Raw genomic sequence first — 13,912 nt, forward strand, 5'->3', positions numbered from 1 at the left:
ATATAGATGAATATAAGACATATAGTCATCTATATAGACATAAATAAAATAATAAGTATTTTTTTATAAAACAATAAGGATATTATCATTGAATTTCTCATTAAAAATACTTGAAAACTTTAAGTAACAGCTTCCATCAATATCCAAAAGCAGAATTACCTTGTCATGCCAGCATGATGAATAGCAAATCCATAAGGAAGTAAGTCTTTCAGCTCTAAGTTCTATAAACAAATCAAAACAAATGTATCTAATTTAGAAAAAAAGAAAAAAATATACAAAAATATTTCTAACACCAAATATGAGAGTAAATAAAAAAAACATCGCATTTTTTAAATTTGCAAGCATTGTGAACATTTTCAAATATAGAAAGTGTGAAGGTAGTTTTTAATTGTTTATTTCTTTTGTTTTTGTAAAATATTTTTCTTCCAAAATTTCAGCATAGTATCAAGGATATACCACCAAGGCAATAACAAGTCAAAGAAGTGAAAGCATCAAAGTGGAACAGAATATTTTAAGATAAAAGAAGAGTAAGGAAAGTCATTATTAATTTAAAGGGCATTACATGTAGTGAACTAGGTCTGAAATGGCATTAGATCTAGTAGAAAATAAATTGGGCAAATGTATGTCACAAAAAAATGAAGTGCAAAAATAATGTTTTATTTTTTTCTCAAAAATATAATTCATTTACTAGTTATCTGGTTAGAAACACTAAAGAAGCTGGATTATAAATTAATGAACAGAAGACTAACTATATGCAATGTGGAAAGACAATAAATAAAAATATTACAAGATATAATGTAGGTAAATACAGTTTTGAAGCACAGTTTTAAATATTTGGTTTCATTAATAACAACAAACAATAATATATTCGATGAAATTAATAGTAGAATCATGGCTGAAAATAATATTATTTCCAGTCATGTTATGTTATTATATTTATAAAAAGTTAACGAGTAATAAGGTTCTTAATTGTAATTCTAAATTAAAACTTTATACTGAGAATCTTTGAAAGGAAAATATATAAACCAATAAAAGAAGAAAATGGAATATGGAGAATTATAATAAATAATGAACTTGAACAACTAATTAATGGTGAAGATATAGTAAGATATATAAAGACACAAAGAATAGTGTGGTTGGGGTATATATATTGGGTTGTTGCAAATGAAATGGCCGTTGAATGACTGTCAGGTTTCTACTGGTTGCTGAAGAAAGCAAGTGGGATATGTGCAAATTTTTTATGTCATGTGACAGCATCACACGTGGATGATGCGATTGTAGTATTTGTTTCGTTCAACGAGCATTAAACATTGAATACTACCGACATCAAGTCAATCATGGAACCCAGTCAATTAAGGTTGCTATACCTTTACGAGTTCAAATTGGGAAATTCTGCAGCGGCTGCAGTAAAAAACATCAATAAAGCATTCGGTGGAGAAACAACTAATGTGAGATCCACTCGCCGTTGGTTTCAAAATTTTGCTCAACAAAACGAACCCCGTGGCGATCATCCCTCCTCTGTTGATTCAAATGAATTAAAGGATTTAATCAAATCAGATCCACGACAAACTGTACGAGAGATCGCCCAGACACTAAATGTACACTTCTCAACTGTTTCACAGCACTTGGCAATAATAGGAAAAGTAAGGAAGCTCGACAAGTGGGTGCCTCACAAACTCACTGATGAAAACAAAGCATGCCATTTGGAAGTGTGCTCTTCTCTCTTAAGAAGTAAAGAAGAAAGGTTCCTGCAATGAACTGTGACTGTAGATATTCTACGATAATTGTACATGTTCGTCGCAGTGGTTGGGATGAAAGATGCTCCAGGAAGGACTTCAAAGTCACCTCTGCATCCAATGAAGATGTTTACTGTATGGTGGTCTTCTGCCTGGTGTTATTAACTACTCATTCCTTCCACGAGGCGAAACGCGATATTGTACAGACATGCGGCAAATGCATGACAAATTGTGCCTTAAGCAATCAGCACTTGTGAATAGACATGGAGTGCTATTGCTTCAGGATAACACCCGACCACATACGGCAGTGTCAACCATACAGCAAATCAACAATTTGGGATACAATATTGTGCCTCATCCTCCATACTCTCCTGACATTTCCCCAACAGATTACCATTTTTTCCGGCACTTGAGCCATTTTTTGTCCAAGAAATGCTTTGCCAACGACGCATCAATTTCTTGGGCAGTTGAGGACTTCATCACTTCCAGAGACACTGATTTTTATAAATGTAGTGTAAATGACCTTGCCACATGTTGGCAACAATGCATTGATGCTGCTGGAGATTAAAAAAATTAAAAATTAAAAAAAATGCTAGAGTTAAAAAAATATTTGAATGGAAACCATTACGACAAAGGTAGATCAAGAAATAGATTAATTGACGATGTACAAAAAGATCTTACAGTAAAAAGTGGCTTAGAGGACAGAAATACAAGATCTGATAATGTTGGAGTCTTGACAGTACATGTCAGGAATTTGATGATGATGAGTTATCTGGTTAACTGAACTGTCAGACTGTATATAGTTTTTCTCAAAAATTTCTTGTATTTCTCCCATACACCAAATCAATAAATAAACATATGAGAAGTGTTACAAAACCTATAGCATATTGAACCATATGTGGGGCATATGGTTATTCAACATCGGCAATGAATTTTACTAGTGAAAGATGGCAAATTTATCCTCTGTCTTTCAAAAGCATTCTTTCATTTTTCAACAAAGTTTCTATCATTTCTATATGTTTTTTCCCATAAGTGAGTGAGAAGTATGCTACCCTATAAAAGTCTTTACTTCAATGTATATTTCAGTCAGAGCTCTTCACGATCAGCTTGTTTCAGTTCTATATTGTCCACAAAATGGCATCCTTCAGAGGACAAAATTGGTAGAAGTAAAAGGGTGCCAAGGCCAGGCTATTGGAGAAGATAGGTTCAAACCAAATATTGCAACTGCATCGCTTGTGAACTAGCCAGCAAGACGTTGGGAAGCCAACTGATCTCTTTGGATATACTTGTTTAATTTCTGCAACATCTCCATATACCAACTGATCATGGTGCATATTTCTAAAAAGTCTTCCCTTCACTCTGAAAGTGCTGGGGAAGATCCATACAGATAACTCTGGGATTCTTTGTTCATCACTCAGCATTTTCAAGACCCACACTGCACAAACTATCCTGTACATGAGTTATTAACGATGGCCATCACTGCTGGTTTTCCAATAACAAGTTTAACTGCACATTTTGCGAATTTTCCAGATGATGGAAAAGTTTTGAGAGAAACAACGGGAGCTACATCTGGCATTTATTGATCTGGAGAAAGCATACGATAGAGTGCCAAGGCAAGAAGTCTGGAGGTGTCTGGGGGAGAAGAAGGTTCCTGAGAAATATGTCAGGTTGGTGCGGGAGATGTACAGAAATGTGAAGACAAGTGTTCGGACCTGTCTGGGACAGACAGAAAGTTTTCAAGTAACAGTTGGCTTGCATCAAGGGTCAGCATTAAGTCTGTTTCTGTTTAATATTGTGATGGAGGTGGTGACGGAGGAGGTGAGAGAAGATGCACCTTGGACAATGTTGTATGCAGATGACATCTTGCTGTGTGCAGGTTCAAGAGAAGAAGCGGAGACTAAACTGGAAAGATGGAGAAAAGTACTGGAAGAGAGAGGTATGAGACTGAGCAGAAGTAAGACAGAGTATATGTGTTGCACAGTAGGCGGCAGCCAGGAGACAGACCTGGAGCTGGAAGGAAATGTCATCAGGAAGGTGAGGGACTTCAGATACTTAGGTTCAACAGTGGAAGAAGATGGAGGAGCTGAGAAGGAAGTGGGATGCAGGATACAAGCGGGTTGGAGGAACTGGAAGGAGATGGCTGGAGTGTTATGCGATAAGAGGATGCCGATCAATCTGAAAGGCAAAATCTATAGGATAGTAGTGAGGCCAGCTATGACGTATGCTATGGAAACTGTGGCCCTGAGGAAAAATAACATCAGCAGGATGGAAGTAGCAGAGATGAGAATGCTTAGGTGGATGTGCGGTGTGACCAGAAAGGATCATCTGAGAAATGACTATGTGAGGGGAACAGTGAAAGTTACGAACTTAGGAGCGAAGATACAGGAGGCAAGGTTGAGATGGTTTGGTCATGCGATGAGGAGGGAGGACGAATGTGTGGGAAGAAGGGTCATGCAGATGGATGTGCAAGGAAAGAGGAAGCGTGGGTGGCCAAAGAAGAGATGGAGGGAACTGGTAGAAGAGGACTTGAGGATGAAGAACTTGGATGTGGTGACAGCCCAAGACAGGAGGATGTGGAGGAGACTCATCATCAACAGTGACCCCCCACTTAAGTGGGAGAAGCTGCAGAAGAAGAAGAAGAAGATCTAATCAGTGTGACTGTTGTCACTGCTGTTGCTGGCAGCCACTTCAGATGGCTTGTCTCTGACCTTGGTTTCAGCACACTTACAAGGTCTGCCCAAACATCTAGCTGTTTCTCCACATGGTTAGATGTACCACACACATTTTTCAGAAAGGTATAAATTTACACTGGACTCTCATCTACAATAAGCAATTCAATCATCACTCTACTTCATATAGATATACTTCTTTAAAAATAACCACCAGAACTGGACACCGCTCATACTACTATGTTCCACTGAGTAAAGCTTCTTACATCCTTGAATTTCAAAAAGGGGGGGGGATTACCTTTCGCATATCATCCTGCATGCGTGTAACATTAATGTTGGGTATTTCACAATTTCACAGAATCTATTTCCAAAATTGTCACAGGTTAAAGCAGTCACTCCTATTTAAATTCAGCTTGTAGAGCAAAGTGTCAGATTTCTCTTTGCATAGTCTTTCCATTAAGAATAAAATTTAATGCAGGACTTTGGTTTTATTCGACTGAACTGCGACTGGGAATTTATTTACACCTGCTGAACTGCTAATGGAAGATATGGCATGGTGAGAAACATGCAACCTGTCAAACGATGAAGATTTAATGTAATAATGATGTTCCTAATACAATAAACTTCATATTTTAAAAAAAGGCTATATGAGAAATGTATACCTGCCAAACTCCAGACGAAGAATGGACCTGAATTTAACTTATTTTCAAGAGAATATATGAAGCAAGCTAACTCATGAACAGGTATACAGTAGGCTTTCCAAGCATAGAAGCCTGGTTATTTTCTCGGAGGTGTTTTGGAGTGGAAGGAATCAATATCTCCAGAATTTCTTCTTGAGATGGAAAAAAAGATTATTATAATTTATTGTTTTTTATATGAAAGGAATGTTCCAACCATTTAAACAAAGCTAGATTTGAAGAACCCAACATAATTATCTTTTTCTCTATGCTAAAAGAGCATCTACAGAATAAAGGGTGTAAGAACAGTGGACTAATATTTTGAGAGTAACATTTTTAGTATGAGACAAATGATATGTCTTTATTTTTCTTTCTGTAGGCAGAGACTATAATCTGTTTATTTGAGTATGAAAAGGTCTAGAGAGGAAAAACAAAAAATATTACTGATTTAATTTCTAAAATAAACTGATTCCAACTATAGAACAGGGAATGAGAAAACTATGAGATGTTTTGTGACCCTGCCTTTTTTTTTTCTTTTGTAACGATACTTTATAATCTGCAAAGCAAACACATTGAACCTGCTTCTCCTCTTCTTCATCCATTCCACCTACCACTGTCTTCTGGAAAACAGCTTCCTCATAATGTATTTCCCAACAACTTCAACCTCCAAGCTTTTTAAGAGAAATATCAATAGTTTTTTTTTTTTTTTAATTAACATAAAAAATGCAAGGAATAGGTAATACTATTTACTTAAGGCCATATATTTCAGCCTGAATATTACAAGCAATCATCAGTGGTAACAATAGTTAATTACCAAGTAGAACATGAACAATGGAACAATTTGAAAAAAAAGTAAGAGCTGTGTGTGAGATGTTATAAGAAAGAAAGAAATTACATAAGAAAGACATTTCTCTTCATCCAATTGTTGACTGCAAAGATTCACCTACTTATTGAATAGCCAAATTTTTAACACACCTATTGAAAGCTCAGATTGGCAACTAATGCTAATTCATAAAAAAATTCTGATTTTCTAGATAAAGTGAAAAATCTTTCCCTACAACCCGTGATATAATGGTTAGCTTAAACAGGAACTCTTAAACATCAAATAATATACAAAACTCAATGGCTTCTCAGGACAACACAACATCTTTTTAATTCCTATAATCCTTGCTCAAATAACAAAGAAAAGTACGTTGAGTTCCAATCCATACATTTCTGGCATCTCAGAACCCATTTCCAGAATTCTTAAGAAATACAATTTAGTGGCTACTTTTCAATCAACAAATTATCAGCATGGTTTCTGTCTTCAAAAGATAAATGGAACTTGATATCTACCAAGTTCCCTGTTACTGTCATCACTGTTACTTTGGACAAACTGGATGTTCTGTAGAAAAGAAAATACAAGAACACCAATCTTATATTAGCAACAGTACATCTGAAAAATCTGGCTTGGCACAGCATGGAATAGATACAGATAACAACATTCCATGGTCTGAAACATGCTTACCTCATCAATGTCAGTATAAATTTGAACACTCATTTAAAGAAAGCCTGAGGCCTTACTTTATTGTCCAAACTTAAATCGGAACAACTGCCTCTTCTATCTAAAATCTGGGAAAGTGTTATTTTAATCACAATCAATAATTTCATTTATTTAAATAGCTAATGAATAATTAGTATTGCAATATTTATTTAGTTATCCCATTGTATTGTTTTTTGTACAGCATCATGAGTCTCTTTCTTTTTACAAATAAATCCATTGTTTGCATTCTACTGTTAAAAATTTTAAAATGCAGAATTAGAGCAGGTGCATATGGAAGAAGGTATTTACTCCGTTGTTAATAAGGGGAAAGGCCATGGCTGTCTAGCATCTCCTCAATGATACAAATCTATTCATGTTTCTGCTACTACACAGAGTGTTATGTCAATTGAAGTCATCCAGCCAATAATTCAACTGCCTCAGCCGATCTAGGAGTATCCGCTGAGGCAGTTGAATTATGAGATTACTGAATCCCATTTCATTTAATTCAGAATCTGCCAGTAAATATAATGAGCAGGCTGTGATTAGAAACCCAATAGATAGGCAAATTGCTACTGCTTCCAGAGCAGTATTAAGCTGAACATGATGGAAAGGAGAATGAAAAGGGCTAGTGCCATCACTGGGAGGTCCCCTCCACCATGAAAAGGTGCGTCACATGGAGGAGGTCTTGTGCAGTAGTATGAACACAGATTTCTTCCAGTCTCTAGGCCATGATCCTGTCTCCTATATTCTTGGATACTGTTATCTCTCCCCCCCGTCAGCATCACTGCATGGCCTTAACTCTGTTTGGATTCCATTTGCAACTGGGCCTTATTGCTGTTAAGCAGTTTAATTGCTCTTTCAATTTCATACATAAGTGGAGGAGGTTCCAAATTGAAATTTACCCTGCCAAATGGACTCCTCCAAATTTTTCTTATCCTCTCTGCTGTACAGTTCCTCACAGTACTGTTTCCGTGTGTTTTTGATTTCCACTTCTTCTGTTAGTACTGCTCCATTCCTGTCTTTAACGACATTCAATCTGGGCTTAAACTTGTGCTTTGTGCCTCTTCATCTGGTACTCTATCTCTTCGAAAAAATTCTAAATATGGAAAAGTTTGATCCGAATAACACATTTATTTTTTTTAAATTAATTTATTTATTTTATTTATTTATTCTAGAGGAAAATACCTCTAGATACTGCAACTGTCTAATGATATCTTCAGCTCTAAGGTTAATCCCGTACTTTCTGTATTCTTCATTCACAAACAAATTTGTGTATTGGAGACTATAATATACCTCTCAAACAAGACCCTCTGCTTAAACCCTGAATGAGACTCTGATTATTCTGCACAGCAACTGATGCACCATGAGATGTATTATAAGGCACAAAGCATATTAGGCTTTTGAGTAAAGCCACTGCAAGAAAAAAACTGGTAGGATTGCAGAGGCATTTTCCACATATCTGAAGAGTTTTGGTTCCAATTCAATGAACGTTGGTCAGGTGGGTTGGAACTTCACCTTACTAGGTGAGGCAAAATATTTAATTTTAAGTCATACCTTTGAAAGGCAGCCACTGTGTAAGACGAAAAGAAATAGTAAAATAAGAAAAATTCACCCCAGCCCTCAAATGTTCTAATAGCATTGGGGAAAGAAGCAAGAGGAAAAGAAAGAAAAAAGGGTGGGGACCAGTCTACATATAATACAACAGATGTATATTACACAAAGTAAGGCATGGGTACCTCGTTTTCCACTCCTATATTCAGTAAAGTGAGCCCTTGAGGGGTTACACTTTAGTAAAGTGCTTTTATTTGTGAATGAACAATAACACAGGGCTGCAAAATTCGAGTCATGAAACGTTGTCTGGAAACTATTAACTCTTTCTGTTTTTTTTTTTTTTTTTTTTTTGACCACTGATTTTAAATATCACTTCCATTTTTCTCTATCACGTAAGGATTTTTCACAAAATGGATTTCCTCTTTGATGTCTTGGTGGAATCGTTATACTTGCTCTTCGCTGACAGTTCCCAGATTCTCAGGAAAGCAGTCTAAATGACAGTTGAGAAAGTGCACTTTTAAGTTTATGGAGCATCCCAAATCCTTGAATTTCTGTAGCATGTCTTCCACAATCATTTTATAGTTGGGGTCCTAGTGATTTCCTAAAAATTTTGTCACCACCTCTTTTAAAGCTTTCCATGCTTCTTTATCAACAGTTGCCATTTTTTCTTCCCTTTTATCCTTTAGCTCAACAGTTTATCCTTCATAAGATTCCTGATGTCCGGACCGATAAAAATACCTTCTTTCAATTTTGCTGTAGATAATCCCAGAAATTTTGCACAGATGTATTAAAACACCCTCCTTTTTTTGCAAAAGCCTTGAAAAATTGCTTATCAATCCCAGCTTTATGTGAAGCAGGGGCAAAAGGATTTTTTCCATAGCAACAAAGTTTCGTGTAACACATTTTTACTTCCAGGTTCTAATGTGACTCTTTCTGGCCATTCCTTCTTGATCCAATGTTGCTCTTGATCTTGGCTGATCCACTCGCACAAAAAAGCATGGGTATTTGGTGTATTCCCTTTATTAGGTGAATTTTTGCAACCTCTTGAAGCCATTACAAATGCTACTTAAAACACAGTTAAACAAATTTTAACTGTGTTTTAAAACATCAACACTACGTAAAAACATTAAAAAAAAACTGCAAACACATCAGGAAAGTCATCCGTTATCTCGGTGAATCAGATTCAAAGTAGCCACCTGCACTTTTATCAGCATTCCTCCCTCTCCTATCTTAAGATGAGAAGTTTCATGGAAATTTCTTTATTTACCATAAAAAGGCACTTCAAAAAAAGCACTTATACAACTAATTAGCTGGAAATAAAGGAGAATGAAAATAAATACCAATGCACTGAATATAAATCCAAATACTAGTAATAAAAAATGATAAAATTAGAAATTGGGTAAAACTGGTGGGTGACGGAGTTTTTTTACTGTTTTTTCTGAACTCAGCACACCTAAAAATCTATAAAAATCAATTCTTACTTCTCAGAAGATTTTTATCACAACCGAACATGATATGTGATATCATGTCGGGTTGTGATAAAAATATTTTCAAAAAAGAATTATTAGTTCAGTTTCCTAAATCTGAAAACACATCCCAATTCTTCACCAGAGCTAAAGATCGGTAATATCAACATAAGAAGCCTGAATGGCAAAGAAATGGAGCTAGCTGAGGAATTAGATAAAGTACAGTGGTACTAGCTAATCCAAACCCTCCAGTAATCTGAACTGTGCTTTGAAAGAAAAAAAGTTTTATTTATTATGTATTATTATTTTGTGTACTATTATTTTTATTTAATAATTACTATTTTAACTATTATTGTTTATTTTATTATTTTTGATTTATTGTGTGTCCACATTTGTTTTTTTATACAGTACACAATATTTTATACTGTGTACTGTATTATTTTTTTTGTTTTACATCAGAGTACAGTAGACTTTTTTCTTTCAGTTACTTCATTTATTTACAGAATTAAATTGATGTACCATTAGAATCTGATTATTTTTGTCTTAAACGCTAGTTATTGTTGTGTCTTGGGGGAAAATTCGCTAATCCGGATGAGCACGGTTTTTATTAGTTCAGATTAGCTAGATACCACTGTACCAGATTGACATAATAGGGGTGACTGAAACAAAAAAGACCAAAACTTGTGAGATCTTTCTGGGCAATAAATACAAAATGTTATATTCAGGATGACAATCAAGGAAAAGAAGGAGTAGACATTGTATTCCACATTAAATATGAGGCAAATCTTCTTAAATGGCAGGCTATTTCAAGTAGAGTGATGTGGGCAAATATCAGAATGGGGAACTGAACAATGAGACTTATTTGTGCCTATGGTCCCACAGAAGGTTCTCCTAAGGTAGAAGTGGAGGAATTTTTCGAGGCTTCAGAAAAAGCAACTGACACAATGAAAAATTGATCCTTGTTCGGGATCTAAATAGTAGAGTAGGAAATAATTGTCAGACATAAAAATATTTTTAGGAAATTTGGAGAAAAGAGCAAAGCTGATAATAATGGCAAATACTTGTTGGATTTCTGCTCAGGACATGGACTGGTTGTTACTAACACCACGTTCCAACATAAAAATGTGCACAAATTCACACGGAGAGAAGAGGCAAGGAATAAAAAAAAGTCTCACTAACTATGCTATTGTCGATAGTGATGCTTTCTCCCTGGTGTAGAACACCAGTGTATACAGAGGATTTGAAATTGGAAGTGATCACTATTTAGTCTTGAGCAAAATAAAATTGAATTTCATATTGAAAAGAATAACATGTAAGAAAGTTTTAAAGCGAATAAAAGTTGAGCACCTCTGAGATGTGAACTGTAGACTAATATACACAAAGGTTATTGAAGAAAAAATGAAAGTGTTTGAGAACAGGAACCAAACCTTGGAGACTCAGTGGCAAGCCTTGAAAAAAACATTGATTGATTCAGCCAGAGAGGCATATGGTGATGTTGTCTGCAAGGATAGAAAATTCAGAAGTCCATGGTGGACACAGGAAGTTAAAGGGGCAGTGAAGGAAGAGAAGAAAGCATATCAAAACTTCCTGGCAAATGAGTCAGCTTGTGCTCTTAGAGAATACAGAGACAAATATCAGAAAGCTAAACACTGTGTAAAACTAGCTAAACAAAAGCCATGGGAGGACTTCAGCAAGAACATAGAAAATAAATATCAAGAAGGTGGAAAAATATTCTAGAGGTTATTGAAGAAACTAGGAATGGAGGAAAGAGTGCTGTAAAAGGAGTTAGTGTATGGAGTAATTACTTTGAAAAACTGCTAAATGAAACAAGCAGTGATGACAGCACAGTGGTAAAAAACACTGACCAGGCATGCAGTCAGGAATACATATCCATACTTGAAGTAGAAAAAGCCATCAAAGGCATGAAATGTGGAAAGGCAGCAGGAGTAGATGATATTCGACCAGAAATGCTGAAATATGGTGGTATAAAAGTCTTACAGTGGCTGCACTGCATACTTCAGTAAGCCTGGACAGAGGGACGAATTCCTGATGATTGGAGTACTCTCGTAGTACCAATATATAAAAAGGGAAATAAAACTGAATGTGAGAATTACAGAGGTATTTCCCTACTGAGTGTTCCTGGCAAGATCTATGCAAGTATACTTGAGAAACGGTTGAGAAGAATTGTGGAAGAAAAGCTTGGTGAAAAACAAGCTGGATTCAGGCAAAATAGAGGCTGTCAGGATCAGATCTTCACTTTACGCCAAATAGTTGAGAAATCATGGGAATATAACAAAGATCTCTATTTAAGTTTTGTAGATCTGGAAAATACACATTACAAGTTGCCAAGAGAGAAGCTATTCAATAAGCTACAGTTATACTGTGTCAATGGGGCATTATATAAAACAATACTTAGTCTTTATTTGATTTGTAAGTCAGCAGTTAGAATTGAAGGAAATCAAGGAAGATGGTATAATGTCGAATCTGGTGTGAGTCAAGGATGCACATTATCTCCTCTGTTATTCATTATTTATATGGATCACATTATGAAGGAAAGTGGTATTAAACATGATATCAAAATTGGAGATGTTAATGTCAGCTCTTTGCTTTAAGGGGGATGATGTTTTACTTCTAAATAAATCCCCTACAAGTCTGCAAGATTCCCTAACTAAATTGAATAACTATTGTAATAGATATGGTATGAAGGTCAGCAATAGAAAGACAAAGACAATGAAAATAGGCAAGAATTGGTGAAAATGTCAACTGAATTGTGAATGGAGAACCTGTGGAACAAGTAAAACATTTCAGCTATTTAGGCACGATTTTTAGTGAAGATGGCAAATTAAATATGGAAATGTACAAGAGATTCAGCAAAGCTGGTTTGGTAGGAAGTCAATTGAATAAATTCATATGGAATAGCAGAGAAATTAGCCGGAACATGAAATTAGCTGTATACAAGACAGTGTTCAAACCAGTTTTAACTTATGGATCTGAGAGCTGGGTCAGAAGTAAAACCCTTGACCAAAGACTAGAGACTGCAGATATGAGAGTCCTGAGAAAGATTAGTGGTGTGAACAGATGGCATCAATGGCAATATCATAAAAAAAAAAAAACGAGGATATTAGGAAAGAACTTGACATTATCAGCATCTAGGAATGTGTCAGCAGAGTAATCTCAGGTGGTATGTTCACTTAAATAGAATGGGAGAAGAAAGATTAGCAAAACAAGTGTTCTCTAGTATTTGGCTCAAAAACGATCTAGAGGAAGATCAAAATATAGGTGGTTGATATAGTACAAAGTGCCTTAGATGATAGAAATATAAGATCTGGTAATGTTGGAGTCTTGACAAGTAACAGAATGATTTGGAGGAAAATTGTAGATAGGAAGTTAATAATATATAAATTTTTCATGTAGTACTATCATATCCTGTACATCCCTTAAGGGTACATGGCAGGAATTTGATGATGATTATAGTTCTGTTTGTTTGTGAATATAGCTGACATTTGTAAAATGAGAACTAATAATTCTTATAAGCATTAAATATAATGCTTATTTCACAAACAATATTTTTTTCTGAACTGAACACATAATATAACAGCCGTAAAAACACATATTTGAAAAAAAGATAACATATAGTCAACTTACTATAGTAAACACCACGATAACAAACTACCAAAAAAAAAAAAAAAAAGTCCCAACTTATAGGACATTCTTATGGGCATTAAATTATTCTATAGAAAATTCGCCACAATAAATTTTACTCAGGTGATATAAGAGTTTGCTATTGCAAAAGTCAACTGTGAGTGCAATGTGTGTATGTGTGCATGTTTCAGGTGAAAAATAAATGGAAGAAAACAAGTTTCTTAATTTTAAGTCATACCTTAACTTGTTCTGCTTCAGTTCTTAACACTTCAGTTGAAGCTGATCCTTCACGCAAAAATTGACCCAATGTATCTTTCTCCAAACACATATCTCTAATAGCCCTAGCAGATTTACCAGTTTCTTTTCGTGAGTGAACAAAAATCAGCACCTAACAAACACAGGTCATGCTTTAACAATAATAAAAACTGATGACAATAAAGTATAATATTACTATTCTCCTAGAATACATTAATTTTGTAATTAGCTTGGGTAATCATTTGATCTCATTTAATAAAATGAACCTTTATAATATCAGTCAAACAAAATAATATAAGTTAAATTTTTTTTTTAATTTTAAATGCAGCCATATTGAAAGATAAAAGTACACATTATGGATAGAGCTAACTTAATAAATACACACAGCTCTGAT

The 13,912-nt window shown here is 35.1% G+C and overlaps 1 protein-coding gene across 1 annotated transcript in view; it reads right to left on the reverse strand.

Annotated features, from left to right (window-relative positions):
- Brr2 (U5 small nuclear ribonucleoprotein l(3)72Ab) overlaps window positions 1-13,912 on the reverse strand; it is a 486,889-nt gene that overhangs the window by 297,074 nt on the left and 175,903 nt on the right. The window contains exons 17-18 of the mRNA XM_090392214.1: window positions 13,502-13,651; window positions 160-221 (exon numbers count right to left, since the gene is read on the reverse strand). Of these exons, the coding sequence (XP_090248340.1) occupies window positions 160-221; window positions 13,502-13,651 (212 nt within the window). The remainder of the gene's footprint in view (window positions 1-159; window positions 222-13,501; window positions 13,652-13,912) is intronic.

This window comes from Typopeltis vanoorti, chromosome 5 (assembly GCF_054136105.1).
Source record: "Typopeltis vanoorti isolate ZY-2024b chromosome 5, IOZ_Tvanoo_1.0, whole genome shotgun sequence".
NCBI lineage: Eukaryota > Metazoa > Arthropoda > Arachnida > Uropygi > Thelyphonidae > Typopeltis > Typopeltis vanoorti.